This window comes from Nilaparvata lugens, chromosome 6, assembly GCF_014356525.2.
Source record: "Nilaparvata lugens isolate BPH chromosome 6, ASM1435652v1, whole genome shotgun sequence".
Classification (NCBI taxonomy): Eukaryota; Metazoa; Arthropoda; class Insecta; order Hemiptera; family Delphacidae; genus Nilaparvata; species Nilaparvata lugens.
In genome coordinates, this window is record NC_052509.1 from 31,667,990 (window position 1) to 31,687,774 (window position 19,785).

Consider the following 19,785-nt stretch of genomic DNA (forward strand, 5'->3'; position numbering starts at 1 on the left):
ATTCTCATAGAGCATGATCTTAAGAACATATGATGCGAAATCTCAATGTGATGACAAAGGAGTTATTGCTGATGATTATTGAAGCTAAAACTTGAGTGATTTCAAAAATACAAGGATAATTATTGTTGTCAGGTGTACCTGGAAATCTATATGCGAAAGAGTGCTCTACCTGGTCTCAAATTGTAGAGCACAGAAGGATTTTGACTTATACATTTAAATGGTAAACAATCGGAGAATATTGTTGATAAATTAAAATTCATCAAAATTGATTATTATTTGAAATTTTAGATTTAGCAAGCATTTCATCACTATTTCTTTGAATTCTAGAAGTTTATATAACTTTCTGTGTAATTCATAGTATAATAACTTATTTCACTTATTATTGAAATAAGGATCCAAGCAAAAATACTATTTTATCTATCTAAACTTCCAAAGTCGACAACAGGCATTGTTGACATTGACATTCAGGTCATTCAGATTGGCCAAATTTCAAGTGTGCTAAAACAGCTGATCAAAAAACTTTTCATTATTTGTGTTTATTATTCAATAATAATTAAAAATCATCCTAATGTCATTTTAAAGAATAAAAAAGTATAAACTCAACCTCCCACATAATTGAACATAATATTTCAGGTTATTTAGACAAATCAGAATAAAAAATAATAATACTTGAACAATTTCCTGATATTCATGAATGATTTTTAAGAACTTATTTAATCATTTGAAAGTGATTTTCAAGTAGTTTATAAATCACAATTTTGCCCACTTAAAGCATTGTAAATCATTGTACAATCATTTAAAAGTGTTTTTAATCTACTTTGAAATGCTTTGAAGTGATTTAAAAAGTACATAAATCGATAATTCTAAATGATTTTTAAGAACTTATTTAATCATTTGAAAGTGATTTCAAATGATTTTCAAGTAGTTTATAAATCACAATTATGCCCACTTAAAGCATTGTAAATCATTGTACAATCATTTAAAAGTAATTTAAAAGTGATTTGAATCTACTTTGAAATGATTTAAAAAGTACATGGATCGATGATTCCAAATGATTCTGAAGAACTTATTCAATCATTTGAAAGTAATTTATAAATCACAATTTTGCCCACTTAAAGCATTGTCAATCATTGTACAATCATTTAAAAGTAATTTAAAAGTGATTTAAATCTACTTTGAAATGCTTTGAAGTGATTTGAAAAGTACATAAATCGATGATTCTAAATGATTCTGAAGAACTTATTCAATCATTTGAAAGTGATTTCAAATGATTTTCAAGTAGTTTATAAATCACAATTTTGCCCACTTAAAGCATTGCAAATCATTGTACAATAATTTAAAAGTGCTTTAAAGTGATTTAAAATTACATTTCAAAGTACTTTAAACTGATTATTTTGCTGCTTGGGCAGATTACCTCAGATTTGCTAGAGCTATGACGTTCCACTTTTGCTTCTGGAAGTGCTTAATAAACAATTATTCTCATATATATATTGTTTATTTTTCTGTGTGGTAAAAAATAGTGTTCGCACCACAGGCAGAAATGTTTTTCCGGCTCTCAATCTTTTCGGTTGAAAACCGATTTTGAGCTGGAAAAGTCTCATTTTCGGCCCTAGATGCAAAATATACTATTTCAGCTAGAACAGCTTTTTGAGACAAAGTGCTAAAAAAACATCTACAGTTTCATCAATGCTGTATCGGCAATATGAAAATGCATGCAGTTAATATGTCTTTGAATAAAGGTGTTGATATTTACATAAAGAAATTATTCTCTTCCAATTTTATTTAATTAAAATTTCAAAATTATTCGAGCCCTGATAGAATGACTGACTCACTGTACAGTCAGTCGAGTATTTTAATATTGGAATTGTTTTTGGTGGATAGATAATTAGACTGTATTAATAATTATACTTTATTTAATTGACAATATAAAACAACAAATGACAATAACATGACATGACATGAAGACCTATCCTCTAAGCACCAGCCATCACGGCACTAGGCGCCTAAACAGATGGTTAAAAATCTGCCAAAATTATTACAGTATCAAGTTTTTAACTACATTTAAAATTACCGCAAAAGGTCTATAAATCGTTAACGGTGCATTGTAGACGATTCGATTTTTGCAAGAGACAAAAAGTGCTGGAAATTCACTTCTACACCCGAATTGATTAACGGAAAGCCTAATGTGTGTTTTTTTGGAAAATTCAAAAAAATTTCCATCAAAAATTTAATTGGCATGACATTTTTTTTATCTCGATAACGGTGTGTTGTAAACGATTTTGCAACATATAGAAAGGGGTTGAAATTCGATTTTTCATCCGAACTGTTGGTCAGAAAGCCTAAATTGAGAGTTGAAAAAATGTTTGATTTTCACTTTTAACATTTTCACTTTTTATTCACGTGATTTTCACATTGTGTGTTAACATGGGTAATATCATCCTGAGAGCTCAGAAGCCGGTCCTTATCGATATCAATGAAGATTTTATATAATCAATAGAAGCTCATTGACTGTATTTACCATGATTTCTATTTGTATTTACCGTACTTCTAATGATACCCATTTACTTTTATTGATATCACTAAAAGTTCAGTGATAACAATAGATTTTCGTTGACTGTATTTACCATTATTTCTATTGATATCCATGAGCACCTATGATATCACTGAACGTACAGTGATATCAATAGAAGTTCATTGACTGTATTTACCGTGATGTGTATTGATATCCATGAACTCCTATTGATATCACTAAACTTGTAGTGATATCAATATAAGCTCATTGACTGTATTTACCGTGATTTCTATGGTATCCATGGATATCTATTGATATCCATGAGCTTCTATTGATATCACTAAACTTGCAGTGATATCAATATAAGTTCATTGACTGTATTTACCGTGATTTCTATTGGTATCCATGAACTTCTATTGATATCACTAAACTTGTAGTGATATCAATATAAGTTCATTGACTGTATTTACCATGATTTCTATTGGTATCCATGGATTTCTATCGATATCCATGAGCACGTATTGATATCCATGAGCATATATTGATATCAATATAGTTTTTCTATCGATTTCTATGGATCTCTTCCACTAGGGTGACTATTGCCAACCTACACACAACACGCTTTTTTACATTGTGACATTTTACATTTTATGAATTAGTGTGAATAAGTCATACAGAATTACAGTAACAACTACAAGCAGAACAACATAAGAGTAAACAATAGTTATGAATCTATATACCTTCAGGAGTAATCGAAATACATAATTACAAGTAAAAGAAAACAATACAATCATCAGAGATAACTAACTATACAATAGAAGAGATAATTAATATGAGAATCAAAGGGATGTCTTATATCTATGTTGTATACTCAGAAAATGAGAATCTTCTTGGCCTTCTAATAACACGTTTTCCCCTCCCTTGAGTAAGACCACCAACCAATGAAAAAGACAGATCGGGTAAACTAGTATGACAGACATTGTCAGGGAAACCCATAAAGTCCCCACTTGAGCCACCATCTGAAATCGCACTGTTCATTTCCCCAGTAGTGTCCTCATTTTCACCCCAGAGAGGTACCGAAAAATACATATTAGGTTGTGGGGTATCATTGTGGCTGACATTACCAGTTGCATCCACATTTGTTGTATGGTCTCAATGATATCCAGTATGATGTGTGCCAACTAATGGAGTCAAGCCTTTCCTACCTGACTGCTTCAGAAGGTGCTTACGATTCCGTCTGTAAATGTGTCCAGAGGCTGACTCCACTGTGTATGACCTAGGCATTTCATCAATAGATACCACTGTAGCAGGGGACCAGATGCTGTCAGGAGTGAGCTTGAAGAAGACAGATTCATCAGCACAAAGAGGAGTTAGCTGGCACACATGTTTGTCAAACTGTTGTTGAGCTCTCAGTTGTTGCTGCTGGCATTGTTCCTTGTGCTTGGAATGGCCTGCCAGAGTTGAAGCTAAAAGTGCATCTGTGTTTGGGAGAGTTGTCCTGAGCCGTCTGGAAAACATAAGATGTGCTGGTGAGAACATATCACCTTCTGGGGTATTGTGTTGTTGCAATAATGCCAAGGAGACATCTGAGCCAGCATCATGACACTTGAGAAAAATATTCTTTACAATTTTAACAGCACTTTCAGCCATACCATTTGATTGTGGGAAGTTGTGACTGGAAGTTGTATGAGTAATCTTCCAGTCAGTGACAAAGTCCAAAAACTCCTTAGATGAAAAAGGGGGGCCATTATCACTTACAAGTTGACATGGAATGCCAAAGCGGCTGAAGACAGACTTGAAGGCAGATATAACACACTGTGCATTAGAGGATGACAGATGACAGACCTCAATGAATTTGGAATAATAGTCAACAAGTACCAAGTATTTTTTATGATTGAAATCAAAAAGATCAGTACCAATCTTTTGCCAAGGAATATTGGGAATCTCATGATTCAGAAGAGGCTCATCTGGATTGGCAGGACGATATTTGATACAGGTAGGACATTGTTGGATCATTTCCTTGATTTCTGAAGAAAGAGTAGGCCAGAACAAAACATCACGCACTGCATTTTTTGTTCTCTCTATCCCCATATGACCACAATGAAGCTTCTGAAGAATAGATTTTTGCATTTTCTGGGGTACCTACAACCACACTATTATTTTTGTATAAAATGCCATTAGCAGTATTCAGTTGTTCTCTGAAACTATAGAACGGTTTACAAGAGTTGGGTATGGCAGACTGGCATTGTGGCCATCCCTGTAAGCAATAAGATATAAGGAGAGTAATGGTCTCATCAGCAGATGACATCTCTTTGACCTCCTTCAGTGTTTGAGACACTATTGGGAGAGAGGAATGGATTAGATTGACATGGACTGAGATGTCATCATCTATCAGGCTTTCTACTTCTGGGAGTGTAGCTCGTGACAATGTGTCAGCCACATGCATCAATCGACCAGGTTTGTAAACAATATGAAAATCATATGGTTGAAGCTGAAGAAGCATACGCTGGAGCCTAGCTGGGACACTTGCAAGAAGGCGTTTGCTAATAGTTACTAGAGGTGAGTGATCCGTTTCAGTAGTAATTTGTTGACCATAGATACCGGTATATTGTCTGAATCGATCACAGTCAAACACCACCGCATAAAGCTCTTTCTCAATCTGGGCATATTTTTGTTGACATGTGGTGAGGGTTTTAGAGGCATAGCATACTGGCTTACCGTTTTGAAGAAGAGCTGCACCCACTTTACTTCGAGATGAGTCAACTGTCAACACAATAGGTTCAATTCAATTGTATTTTATAATTCAGTGCAATTTCAGTTTTTGATTCAATATTGTATTTTATGATTCAGTTGTTGCAATCAGTTGTTGATTCGATACAGTACTGTTTCATGATTCAGTGCTACTGCAGTTTTCAATGCAATTGTATTTGATGATTCAGGTCCAGCATGGCTGCCAGTGGTGGGGAGTGGCATGGCAATCTACAAGATCCGCAAGTACCTGAAGAACAAAGGCAGCTTTTTCAGCCACGCGACCACTGAGATGGCGAAGGAGTACGGACCGCTGGTCGGCCTGAGGGTGGGCAAGGACAGGCAGGTGGTCTGCTGCTACCAGGCCGTCAGGGAGATGCTCTTCAACGAGGACATCGATGGCCGCCCGACTGGCCCTTTCTGGGAGATTCGTACCTGGGGCAGCCGCAAAGGTAAAAAACTAGCAAAGCTTCGTCTTACAACCGAATCCACTATCATAAACATCAATTGATACTATTATTATTACTAATTATCATCACTATCATTGCCGGCCAGGATAGCCAAGACGACTACTCATAAATCACCCTCACACCTCCCATTACTCATTTACAAGCAAACATCTTATGTGGGCATCATCCGCAATAAAAAATAAATAGCAAATCTCAACTGATGAGTTAAAACTACTTGATATTAGAAAAAACACTGATTAATTGACACTGGAACCCCTAGGCCTAATTAATATTATTCAAGACCACTGATCAATTAAAGCAATAAATGAGATCACTATCAAGTCATTTTAATTTAATATGGATTAAACTAAATTAAATTAGTCTTAACTCAGCATGTAAAGGCAGCACTCATATCTTTTACTGGCAACATAATTATAGCACAACCATGGAAACATAAGATTGAAAGCAACTATTTTATAGATATTGAAATAATTATTATTGCTTTAAAACTGAGTTATGGTACCAATACATGTTACATTATTTATAAAAATTCGGAAAATGAATAGTTTAGGTCAGTATATGCATGCTATTCCTCTACCAATCATTTCTCTATGATTTGTGTACAGTACAGCTGAATAAATTAATATATATTCTTCTATTTTTAATATTTATTACAGCTTCTATTGTTTTTAACCATCAGTTCCTCCAAACAACAGGTTCTGAAAATACTGGTAGCCTATGATAGTTCTTCAATTTATTTTTACATGAATTTCATTTCATTCATGCGGTGCAGTAGGTCTACCGTAATCTTAAAAAAATTTTAGTTTAAAATTTTTAAAAAATACTCAATCGCCTGTCCGGGTTAATGTACCTAGAATACAGGTATTCTACGTACCCTTAGTCCGGGCGCAAATGTCATTTCGTGGTCATTTTTGGATAACAGCCGTGGAAGGTGTCTCAATTTCTTCGTTAGGTCTAGCATAATAAGGATCGTGATGATATAAGTCGAAATCACAGGAAAAACACCTCGGAAACAAGATGGCCACCAAAGCTTTTAGGGTTTTGCTATATCGCTTGTATTTCAATACGGTAACCGTTCAAAATATTCAACTGTCTTTTGAAAAAAAATATTTCAACAATCTTCCTCTTCGAATTCTGTTCTATAAAATTTCCCTCTAAAACGCATATTTTATTAGTTATAACATTCAAAAGCCCAAAAAAGCGTTTTTTTTTAATTTCTTACCACTATAACTTTTTTTGTGCAAGGGATACAGAGAAATTTCAAATATATGAAATTCAGATCGTTTCTTCAGCTTCAGAACGATATATCTTTATGCGCTGTACGTCAACAAATGTGTTCTCCAGCACCCTCCAAAGATCACCCTGCATGATTTCTGGTGCGTTTTCCATACGCATGAGGTAACAAGCTAGAACTATAAAATTGATTTTCCATTACTAATTCAAGATAGAGATTTAAATAAATCTCTTTGTTACAACAAGCCGAATAAAATATATTGATGATGGAAACCACGAAACAACATCATTAAAAAATTCAAGATGGCGGTCATTATTATTGACAGTAATTTTCATATCGCTTGCTATTCAGTTATTGTGATAGATAAATGATTGATTTTACCACCAAACTGTTGAAAATTGACCAATCTATGATATTCGATAGAATCGTCTCATTCAGACCACTTTTTTCATGATCAATTTAACTTGAAACATAGATTTTTCGGGTACAATATTTCAGTAGACATACAATAGTATTATTACATAGGCCTACACCCGTTTATTCAATCAACTTCCTCTATCAGTAGTGTCTGCACCAAGCTTTTCTATGTTCAAAAATATGGTGTCCGTTTCTTTGAAATATGTTTCTTTGAAATGAGGCAAAATTGAAGATTGGATGTTTAAAGCCGTTATGTTCACTTATGTCTCTCCCTTTTACATCCTATATGTTTCATTACGGTAAAATTGAGGATTAAGTGCATGAGAGTCTTTTCTTTGTTGCTTTTTATTCTTTCTATACATTCTGTTAGTTTTTCTCACTGTGTCCATTATCATTATTTTGTTTTTATATACCAGATTCATTTAATTTTCAGTGATACTGAAAGACATTTTAATATAATAATGAAGAAAATGATTTTATTTATTTTCTTTTATAAGATTGGATTAGATATGAATAGGTATGATTTTGTTTCTACCAAAATAGATCTTAAATTTAGTTTTGTTAAGAGAGTTCTTTGTTGATTGAAGAATTAGCCTATTATTTTTGTTTTGTTAAATATTGGTACAAATGTTCTCAATATTCATAACAAATAGTGTGGAAATGGAACACAAATGATTCAGTTTATTTTAGTTTTGTTGGATTTTTTTTAGTTTATTTTGATGTAGTTGGTTTTAGTTTTGTTGAATGATATTCCGATTTGTTCGAATGTGTTCTGGTTTATTGTACTTAGTCCAAGATAAAGCTAGTTATTATTTTAAGCGACTTATCCCTCAGCAAAAGCATTATGCTTAAAGAGGGATGAACCATTAATATTTCTTCAAGAGCACTTTCCTTTCATTATTATTATCATACTTTTTTTTAATATTATATTATTTGTATTTTTTTATCTACCCATAGGGTTCTGTTTATTTTTATTATTTTATTATTGAATGTTTAATAATTTATTAAATGCGTTTGTGTTTTTGAATGTAATTTATTTTTATTGGTTGAATAAAGCATATTATTTTATTTTTTTTATTAGCACAGTGTTGTAGAAATTTTCTAAAGCTTTAAAATTACATCTTCCACAGCTGTTACCCAAAAATGACCACGGAGTGCCTTTTTCATGACATATGCGCCCGGACTATGATATTTATTCAATCAAACAAATGTTTTACTGATAAGAAATATTTCAATATTAGTCATTCGTACTTCTGAATCTCTAAAATTTCTTATTGGCATGACCACGGAATAAACATACCAGAAGCACGTAGTGCTTCTCTACTCTGTGGCATGACCCTTTTTGTTGGAAAACCCCTCTATTTGTTTACAAAACATTATTAGATGTCAAAATACTGGTCTTATGAACTAAAACTGTAATAATTATTCTAGTACATGAATAAATAACTGCCGCCAAGTGGCCTGGGCTGCTCAGGTCTAGTGTCAAAGATTTCAGGTCACACCTGATCAATTTCAGGGCTCCTCTGACATGATAAAGCTTTTAGGCAATCAGGAGCAACAGCGTCACGTGTCCATTCTAAACACAGGATTTGATCAAAGAAAATAAAATCTGGTCTAGCCGAGACTCAAACCATACGTAACCAGCGTCTGAACCTTGGACCATTTTAGTAGTCTTACAGTACCGTATATAGTTTGATCGAAGGTCTATAGTTCAACTATTAGAAGATCTTTCAACTTGGACGGATATGTGGAGCAGAGAAAATTAGGGATACAGCGGCGGCGATGTTACCGTGCTAGTGCAGAAGGCGTTCCATAGTATTTAGTGAATGTTCAACACCTCTTGGTACGCAAACTGCTAGTTTCTTCTTTGAAAACACAAAGAAGCGCATTGACTGAGCCAGTTTTGACAACTTTCACAATCGCGCTTGTCTCTATTCATTATTGATATCACTCTTATTGGCTGAACTGGTTCACCATCTCCCTTCTGGATTGACAAATTTACTAAGTTACTGGGAAAGATATGTATTCTTTCCAAACTTAGTATTCTTTCCAAAGAATGGACATTGATATGTTCATAGCTCCGCCAATTCATATAGATACGAAACAATGTTATCTTGAAAGAATTTCTAAATTCCATTTATCCATCATGTACAGTTTAATAATTGTTATTTCGGTTTATATTATGCAAATATGTAAATTCATCTAGACTGTAGTGTAAGTTATTATTCATAAGGGTATAAAAGCCTGTATTCATTGCGATTTGTATAAATAAAGCTCTCAATCAATCAACCCATATCTCTATGCTCCGCATATATCCCTCCAAGTCGGAAGTTCTTTTAATTCAACTACTTAGTTCTTTTATAATTCAACTAGTACTTTCAATTCTACTGTATAAACCACCCGACTCAGGCCACATCACAGTAGATTAATTTTTTGGTGATTTGTATAATGAATTTAAATTGATGATTAGCTTTACTAGGTATCAGAGTGATACCGACTTTAACTTACTCAGTGACTATATTTGCAATTGTTGCAGGTCTGCTAGTAACAGACGAGGACTTCTGGGCCGAGCAGAGGCGCTTCGTTCTGCGTCACTTGAAGGAGTTTGGCTACGGGCGTCGCACGATGTCAGGCCTCGTCGAGGAGGAGGCATTGCAAATGGTCGCCCTCTTCAAGCAGCGCATACAAGGCGAGAAAAAACAGAAAGGAGTTGTAATGGAAATGAACGAGGCGTTCGGAATTTTCATTCTCAACACTCTGTGGACCATGCTGGCTGGAATCAGGTGAAGAGAGTCATCATTTTTCCCTAACTTTCAAGCTGCGTATAATTTGTTTTTCACTATTCACCTCTACTATCTTAAGCTATCCCCAGACGGTCAATATATTGTATAGTATCAGTGCCGTGCGGTACCTATTATTTTAGCATCAGGCCTACTTATAGCATCGTCGTGTTTATTCTAGTACTTTTTATTTTATTTAATTTGTTCTATACACTCACAAATCATATGGCAATGACTGGGAGAGAGCAACAGGCTTAGCCCAAAACTGCACTTCTTCCAAATTTTATAAACAGTAACATTTCCAAAAGTAATAGGTTCCATTTCACTTTCTTGTGTTGTGTGGACTGATGTTAAAAGTAGGTAAGTAATGATATTATACAATAATTTTGACCGTCTAAGGACCAATTAACATCAGAATTGCAACCTCCTCACATTCATATGGAGTGAAGCTTATACACACCACACGTTGGCAGTATACAAATTCTTCAAAGTTAACTTACCCTCATTAAATTTTTCTATAAATTCAATTTAAATCCAACTCCTCTATTACAGGTATAACCCAGAAGATAAAGAGCTGAAGACACTGCAATGTCTGCTTGATGATCTCTTCAAAAGCATTTCAATGGTTGGAGCTCTTTTCAGCCAATTCCCTGTTTTGATGACTGTTGCTCCCGAATTTTCTGGATATAGAAAGTTTGTAAATATTCATCAGCAAATTTGGATATTTTTGAATGTGAGTACAAATTTACTTATTCAATGTTACATAATATAGACTACCCGTTTTTTATATTGGTACAATTTATATATATATATATAATATTACTGTTAATACACAAGGATCTCCTTCTGTCAAGAGATGATAATCTATTTGTAGCTATTTGTATACTCTAATATATTATTCAATTAATTGTTCAAATACCGTACTGATATACAATTTAATTTCTACTAAAAATTAATCCTTTTTCAGAAAGAAATGTTCAATTCACGATAAATGCTTAATTATAGGCCTACAAGAAAGAAATTGTACGGTAGCCTACTCCATACATGCAGTCTTTCAATGGATTCCATATATTGTTTCAAAGATGAATAATGTATTTATGGCTCCATAAATAAAATAATTATTCATTCAATGACAATATTATTCAATTAATATTGTTCTTCTACTCTCAGAAGAGTCCTCGTCATAACCATGACATTATCTTGAGACTTGGGCCTACACATTATTGTCTGTTTTTTACCATCTTCTTCATCACCACATAGTTCCAAGTTGATGTGAAAATATGTATGAAGTTTAATATTTGAGTATCAACGTTGGCAAATTGTATAAAATTGCAACTTTCTTCAATTTCTAATTGAACCACATATTTGAATGAAGAATATATCATCCCCGATAATTCACAGCACCACTGCAGTAGTGCTATAAAAACGTTTTAGGGTTGAAGGATTGAAGTAATTTTTTTTAATGAATTGAAAAAAGCGCCTCAACTAGACTACAAGAAATAAGTTGTATTCCAGTTTCATCATTTCAAATATGGCAGGCTAGGATAACCGAGTCGACTGAAGTCTGGTCACCCGCTACCTGGTCGTGGGTTCGAATCCCTCCGGTAGGCATGTATCTTTGATCATCTCATCATATCACCCACGCACTTTCCGCCATTACCCAAGCACAAGCTAAAAACTCATATACGGGCATCATCCATAATATAAAATTCCAATCTAAATTCTAGTTTTTGTTTGAAAAATTATTTTCCAATACTGTTGAATGATAATATTTATCTTAAACCTGTTAAATCAGTTTGAACCTGTCAAATATTGAACAGTTATCGTGATACCTTACTGAAAATTGAAGCTTTTCTTCATTATCAAACCTTATTAAAGTTATTGTATTCGAAGTGCGTACGGTATCGTAACATAGATATAGCCTACTCTTCATTACAAATTTAACATTATTTGTAAGAAAAATTATCATTTTAATTACTTACTTTTCAATAGAATTGATTATGAAATAAATATTATTAATCAATTACAGCGCCGCTTGTTTTTATTATATTATTCACAGAATGAATTGGAGAATCACAAGAAAACATTCAAAAAGGATTCGCCTAGGGATTTGATGGATGTTTATTTGGAAATGCTTGACTCCAAAGATAGAAAGCCTAGCTTTTCAGGTAATTATTAATTTTATTAAACTACGAATATCGTATTCTTTATAATATATTATGATTTAGTTATTATTCCTACATACTTCTTCCACAATGGACTTCAACCCTCTTTTTAAACTTTTATTATTTATTATTATTATTACCGTGTACTTATATTATTATTTATTCATAAATTTCAAATTCCATCACGAACTTCGAATATCATCTCTCATAAAATTTTATTACTGGTAGGTAATTAAAGACTAGCACTCTATTTTTTGAAACTTTTAGGCTTAAAAGCTACTACTTTGACAACGAGATCTTTCGGCTGGGTTACCCTTTTTCGACCCTGAATCGCGCTGGTTTCGCTAGTCTTTAATTCATTAAAAAAAGTGAGTTATCATCATAGTTCATAGGATAATCTGTATTATTCATTCTAAAGATGACGACACGGCTTGAAACTATTATTATTATATTATTATCACACAACGTTAGTAGACAGAAACTAACTAGACTGTCTACTAACTTTGATTATCACATAGCCTACAGTACTCTTATACTAACCATAGTGAAGTTAGTGTTTCATTTTTACTACTTAAGAAATCGTGCATCATACACTACTGTACGGTATCTTTCAAGTTGATGCACGTTAATTAAATTAGAAAATTTAACCTTTGAATTTCAACGATCAAAATAAGACTATAATTTTATTGTAAAAACTAATTCATTGTAGAAGATATGAATACTACACAACTTGCTCATTTAATTAACAACATTTCTATACACATGTAAGTTATCTTGTATTTGTAAGAGCATCGCTGTATTTTGTTCAAAAGACGATATTTTGACAACACCTTATTGTGAGTGCAGTACCCATAATTGGCATTCACATTAACATTTTGACAATAAATTTATTGCTCACAGAAACGCAGTTGTTGGCAATTTGCATGGATCTGTTCATGGCTGGCTCAGAGACAACAAGCAAAACTCTGGGCTTTGGGTTTCTGTACATGTTGCTTCAGCCGGAGATTCAAGACAAAGCCTATGAGGAGATTGTGAGGGTTATTGGCAGGGACCGACTACCTCTACTCAGTGACAGACCAAAGTAAGTTTCACATAATCTAGAATCATTCCTATATACATTACATACCGTATATTCTATTTTTCTAAATTATCAACATTCGGAAAAGGAACAGTTTTGGTCTGAGAATGTTGATCCTTTTCTAATCATGCATATGATTTTGATAGGTATTGTAAATAAATAATTAATCTCTATGATCTTTTTTCTCAATACTCAGAGACTACTTATTAACAACTTATGTTGCAATTATTGTGTAGTTGTTGAAGTTTCATGTGCACAACACCCAATTTCATTGTGAAACAATCACTTCATTGTGTGCTGTATTCGTGGAGAAGATAAATAAGGGATCAATTGTTATCTTCATGATTGAATTAATCAATTAATTAATGTCACTTTCAAGTGAGAGTAGTAAAAGTCTTATAACGGTATTGTGATTTTTTGAATCTTTCTAAGAAATTTCTGTTTGTCCTGAAAGTTCAATTGTACTTAATTTTATCATAAAGCATGCTTCTCTTGGCCAGCAGTGATGGCCAAAATTATTCCCAATTCAATAAGAGTTACTTCAATTTGTCTCTATTTCAACAAGCAGTTGTTCACGGTTTGCTCTCCTTGCAAAGTAGCAGAGAGGAGCGGACGAAAATTCAATGTAGGTAATTATTCAACCACCTTCAAAAACATTTTATTATATAATTCAAGAAAAACATTTATATTGTTATTACATGCAACTAGCACTAAATTGATCAAATCAGGCGTCAATTCAATGACGACATACAATATAAATTGATTTTTTCCATGTTACTGACCCTATAATTCACAATAAATCAATGTGGAAAATTATGATATTCTTATTTTACAATTATAATAATTATTTTTCCTAATTCTAGCATGCCTTACGTTGAAGCAATTGTGTTGGAATCACTCAGAATGTTCATGGGCAGAGCAGTTGCCATACCTCACAGAGCTTTGAGAGACACTAAGCTCATGGGATATACTATTCCTAAGGTGAGCTATTGAAAAATGCAGGGCCTACTCTGGTGTTCAAGGAAAAAATGTGAATGTTTACTATTCAAAATGTTGACTTTTCAAGAGATAGTATGCTCATACAATTAATTTTTGTAACATTCTTCAAGTTTCTTATGTCTCACCTATTTTGATAATAGAATTTTGAATACCGTACTCGTTTACTTGAATATAATAATTGGTGGATGGTTTAAATCATAAAAATTTACTTTTTTCAATTACTATGAATTGTTTGAATTCTTAAATTATTTATAATTTTTAAAAATATATTTCAATTTATTATACAGAATACTAATATGGTAGAGTACAGAATATCTATAAAAAAAAGATATTGTGAACCTGATTAGGTAATCCTAGAATGAAGTTTAAGTTTCAAGGTTAATATAAAAATTTCTTATTCTGCTGTGTTCTGTCCAAACTTTGTATATATAGATGTATGCAGTTCTAGAACAGACTAAATTATTGTAATTCCTACATTATTTTTATTAGCTTTTTGGCAATAATTTATGACCCTAAAGTCTGAGATATATTACTTTTAACATGAAGAGGAGAAGCTCATTTCTCCCTCCACAGTTTGTAGGGTAGACACAGACAGACATCCTGCGCACAATTGGATGCGCCGTGTCATTTTGCTTCATGCTCTTGTGATGAAAACAATTTATTATACCTGCTGACCAGTTATTATGACTTGGAACATCGCCAGCAATAGGTGGAAGGGGAGTGTTGGTGCGTCGCGTTGCAAAGCTCTCTCACACAGACACAAAAGAAGGAGAATGCTGCTAGGTAGTGGGAGTGATTAGTGGAGGATAGAGCATCGGACCTCTCCGTCTTCGAGAAAGAGCCGTGTTAAAAGTATTTTCTCTCCCACTTTAGTTTTGAGGACAAAGCCTTGTATAGTTTTGGGAAAACGCAGTGATAGCCTAGGCTAAAGTAGGATTACAAGTGACTATCCTATGTGAAATTATTTATCATAAAAAATATGAATACGGTAACATTTCAAGAACTTATAATATGCATAATATAAAATGCTTCCGTATATAAAATACAGGATTAATAGCAACTTTTTGATGAGGGCTGCTCATATTAATCTGAAAATTTAAAAATTAAAGTAGTCATTTTTTAAAAACTTTGAAAGTGAGTGAATGAAATCACTATTTTTGTCAGAATTTTCAATCACTATTCGACTCACTCATTTGGAAATGACATTAGGCTAATATGTCGAAACATGTCGTGAGTAATAAAGTACGGTACCTACTCGGTAGCGTTTTAAAAAGGGTACTTTGATTTTTCAATTTTCAGAAGAATTCAAATTCAAATTTATTCATCAAAAAAGACATACAAAATAATAGTGTAACAATAATAAATATAAAGAATATACTCCCTGCGTGGATGATTTGTCCGTATGCAGGGAGGGATCGAACTAAATGATACAATATAGTACACTACACTAAGTGTTGTCATCATTATTGATTCATGTTTTCCAGGATACAATGGTAGTTGCTAACATCTCATCTTTGATGATGGATGAAACATTCTGGGAGGAGCCACAAGAATTTCGCCCTGAGAGATTCATCAAGGACGGAAAGGTTTCAATGCCTGAGCGTTTCATACCATTTGGACTTGGTAGGCTGGAATTTTATGCTTTAGTATATGGTACCGTACTTTGATAGCCTAACAGTCCACATTGATAATTTGTATTACAACTATATTGAAATCGTTAAAAGACTCTTATCTCAAAACAAAAAGATCAATAAATTTAAATTATTATTAAACGAAAATCCCAATTGAATGCTGTAAATCACCCCGAAGACTCCTGCTACTGCAAATATTGACAACAGGGCAAACAGCTTGATGGAAATTCGATGAACGCTACTGTACAATAAAATTAATTTTAAAAAATCAACAGTATAAGAAACACACAAAAGAGTAGGCTATAAATGGCATCTTTGGAACCCCGTTTAGTTGTGGGGACTTCACCCTTGGAAATCGCTCTATTATTCACTATTATTATTATTATTATTATCAAGGAGGAAAATTTTCCATATCCTCAAAGATATGCGTTTCTAATTTTTTGTACAGCAAATTTAGTTGGCTGGGGAAACCGGATCTAAGAGGCAAGTTGAGTAAATTGATCACTTCTTGACCTTTCAAGATACCGTAATAATTATTGTCTAGTAAAGATGTACCTACCAGACTGGAGTAGTAAAACGTTTCCAATTGGATACGTTTTATGCGATGTAGCATTTCAAATTCTCTCCAATAATATACATATGTATAATAATAATGATATATTATACAAAAACACAACACATATAAATAGCAACCACTTAAAAACTCACTAAGTGTCTATTATGTGCTTTGTATACCTAACAATAATATATATAATTTTTATTACTATACCGTATCGTATTTCATAAAACGTTTGAGTGAAAAAACACTCACTTTCTTTGATGTGGCGACGTCCGTTTCCACATTGAATACGCTATAACAATAGAAGGTAAACATTAAGGAGTGAATTAATACATCAATTAATACATCAAAGAGAAAACAAAGCTCTACAAATCTACGGTGAGCAGTCATTTTTATGAAGCATTGTTGGAGAGTTATAGGCCCTGAAAAATCAAAAAATAGGATTAAAAGCTGTTATTTTAACAATTTTACACTTTTAAGAGCGTATATCTTGAAAACTGTTAGAGATATCACAAATCACCACAGAACAAATATTGTAGAAAATTTATCAAGCTCCATTTCTGAATAGTCATGTCGGTTGAACGCATTTTTCTCAAGATATGAGCGTGTAAGCAAAACTTTGAAAAATGCAACTTTTAAACCACTCTCATCCCTTTAGCACAAGGGATAGGGATGAGGACTTTTGATATGTTCACCCCCTAACTGGTCCTAACAAAGCTGCAAAGACAAAAATTGTGTTCAAACCATTCTCTCCAAATTCCTTTGTCAATTGGTCTATTTTTGCATAACTGAAGATCTCACACTCAACACTGAAGCTGCTGCATCAGTCGTGGGGATGTGCGTAAACGTGTTAAATTATGAATCAAATTAGAGAGAATTTGATGCTCCATAAGCTCATGATCAGTATGGATTTTTCCCATCGATATTCAAAAAGTTATAAGAGCAAAAAATTGAGAGAAAATGTGTTTTTTCAAAAATGTCACATCTTTTATAGCGGATATCTCGAAAAGTGAAAGAGATATAGAAAATATTGCTAGTTCAATATTATAGGAAATTATGTAAGTTTCAATTTCTTATAGAATAGTCATGTCTGTAAAATGCATAGTTTTCGAGTTATATGCGAGAAACCAAAAAATGGTACCTCTCAACCACCCCCACTCCCTTAGCACAGGGGGTAGGGGTGGGGACTTTTGATATGTTTACCTCCTCACTACCCTAAACAGAACTGCGGGGTCAAAAATTGTCTTCCAAACTTTTCCCTCTATACCCTTTTTTGAGCATTCATTGCCTGGACTACTAATGCAGTATTTAAATAGCATTGGATTTTTTTTCTAAATAAATTATTGTGTTTTTGTGATTGGTGCAGGCAAACATCGCTGTATGGGTGAGACTCTGGCCAAATCGAACGTGTTCGTGTTCACTGCAACTCTCCTGCAGAACTTTGAGTTCAGAGTTCCCGAGGGAGAAGAACCCCCTTCCCCCGTGGGAGTGGATGGGGTTACTCCCTCGCCAGGCCTCTACCATGCCTACATCACTCAGAGACCTCACTGCAAGTGATCACCTACAGATTGCTGTCAAACAACTGAATTGACGAGTGCTCGACTTCGATCCAACACCAAAGAGCAAGCTTCCTCTCAACCAAAGACAACACGATATTATTCAGATTCAATCCACAATTATTTGCAAATTAATTGGATCAAATAATATCTTATTGTCTTTGTCCCAACTGACTGTAGCTAATTGAGTTCATTATAAGTATTTTCGTTTGTAGGCCTAGATAACTTCATCAATAAGGTAACAAAAGTAACCTCAAGGGGTCTGTCTTTAAAACTTCACAACTCTTGTAATGAGCATAAGACTGCTAAACACTGGATTCCTAGAATTACTGTAGGCCTATTACATAGTCGTTTTATACTTATAAGTTTCAGAAAGCCTGTATCTCATACGATTTTACAGGATTTCTAATATATCAGAACCGCAGGTTTCTTATCACATCCCTCTGTCTGAATGCTATTAGATGTTGCAAATTATAATCAGAATCACTCGGATCTGACTGATAGTCAGTAGTTTATGACTATAAAATTGTGTTGGTAATTTTCAATATAACATAGACTTCCTATTGTATGCTCTAGTATAGGCCTAGTATTAGTGAAGAATTTCTAGTTTATTACCTATCATTTTTAAATTCTCAAGAACCAATAAATGTAAAGATAAAAACTCTTTCTATACAGAATTTAAACATGAACAATGTTCTACACTATCTGTTCTAACTATTGAGAATATAAGACATATATAATGTGTCAATAATATTTGGTCATATGTATTAATTTCCACTGTTCAAATTTAAAATTGAGTTTTTCATTCAAAATCAATGCTTATACAATAAAATACTATGGAAATACTGTTAGAATCATATGGTTTTTTTTTTCATAATAATTTTTTCATCATGACGAATGATGCATAATTGCAGATTCACTTTTGTCGAGTTTAACAGATCATAATAATTATTATTATTGAGCAACAATTTTGATTCCGGAATCCGCATTCAAGTTTTGGATTTTAAATTTTCTCAAATTTATTAAAGCTATTTAATCAGATCTGTCAAATATTTCTGGAAGTTTTCAGTCCTCAGAGCTTTTCGATAATATGTTGCCTACATGATGTATAAACCAATTCGAATTTTCCAGGCAGCCTTAAAAGACTTGTACATAAATTATTATTATTTTATAGCCTATTACTTAAAATCTCAGCATTATTGTATTCCTGAGAAATTGTAATAGCAGTACCTACTTAGAATTAGATTTGAATTTATAAATAGAATATTGTTGAGGAAAATAAAACGTGTACGATATATATTTTCAAACAAATTCAAGTGTTTTCATTACAATCACAGATTCAATAAAATTTAGTCTATGCTACAAGCATTAGGTACATTGTCAATATATACTCTCCCTATTTTATTCCTCTATCAATATCATATAGTGTCCTATTAAGAAAACTGGTTGAATAATCAAGAGCTCATCACTTTTCTACTCCAAGGCTTCTTTCAAAATGAACTAACATGAAATATGCTATCTAACGGAAGCGATAATGCCAGGAAAGCTAAATGGATGAATCAGAGAAATTAATATGGAGGAAAAACAGAAAGAACAATAATTGAGTTCTGTAAGTAACCTTATCGTGTAGGTATGT

At 33.2% G+C, this 19,785-nt stretch overlaps 1 protein-coding gene across 2 annotated transcripts in view; it reads left to right on the forward strand.

Annotated features, from left to right (window-relative positions):
• Nucleotides 1–19,460, forward strand: part of LOC111055078 (probable cytochrome P450 303a1) — a 31,735-nt gene extending 12,275 nt beyond the window's left edge. Inside the window, exons 3-10 of one of the 2 annotated variants that reach the window (XM_039430642.1) lie at nucleotides 5,452–5,712; nucleotides 9,918–10,164; nucleotides 10,714–10,894; nucleotides 12,221–12,329; nucleotides 13,227–13,407; nucleotides 14,268–14,385; nucleotides 15,888–16,026; nucleotides 17,960–19,460. In XM_039430642.1, coding sequence (XP_039286576.1) covers nucleotides 5,452–5,712; nucleotides 9,918–10,164; nucleotides 10,714–10,894; nucleotides 12,221–12,329; nucleotides 13,227–13,407; nucleotides 14,268–14,385; nucleotides 15,888–16,026; nucleotides 17,960–18,150 — 1,427 coding nt within the window. In that variant the 3' untranslated portion in view covers nucleotides 18,151–19,460. The remainder of the gene's footprint in view (nucleotides 1–5,451; nucleotides 5,713–9,917; nucleotides 10,165–10,713; nucleotides 10,895–12,220; nucleotides 12,330–13,226; nucleotides 13,408–14,267; nucleotides 14,386–15,887; nucleotides 16,027–17,959) is intronic. The other variant, XM_039430643.1, reaches the window with a different exon arrangement.
• The last annotated feature ends 325 nt before the right edge of the window (nucleotides 19,461–19,785 follow it).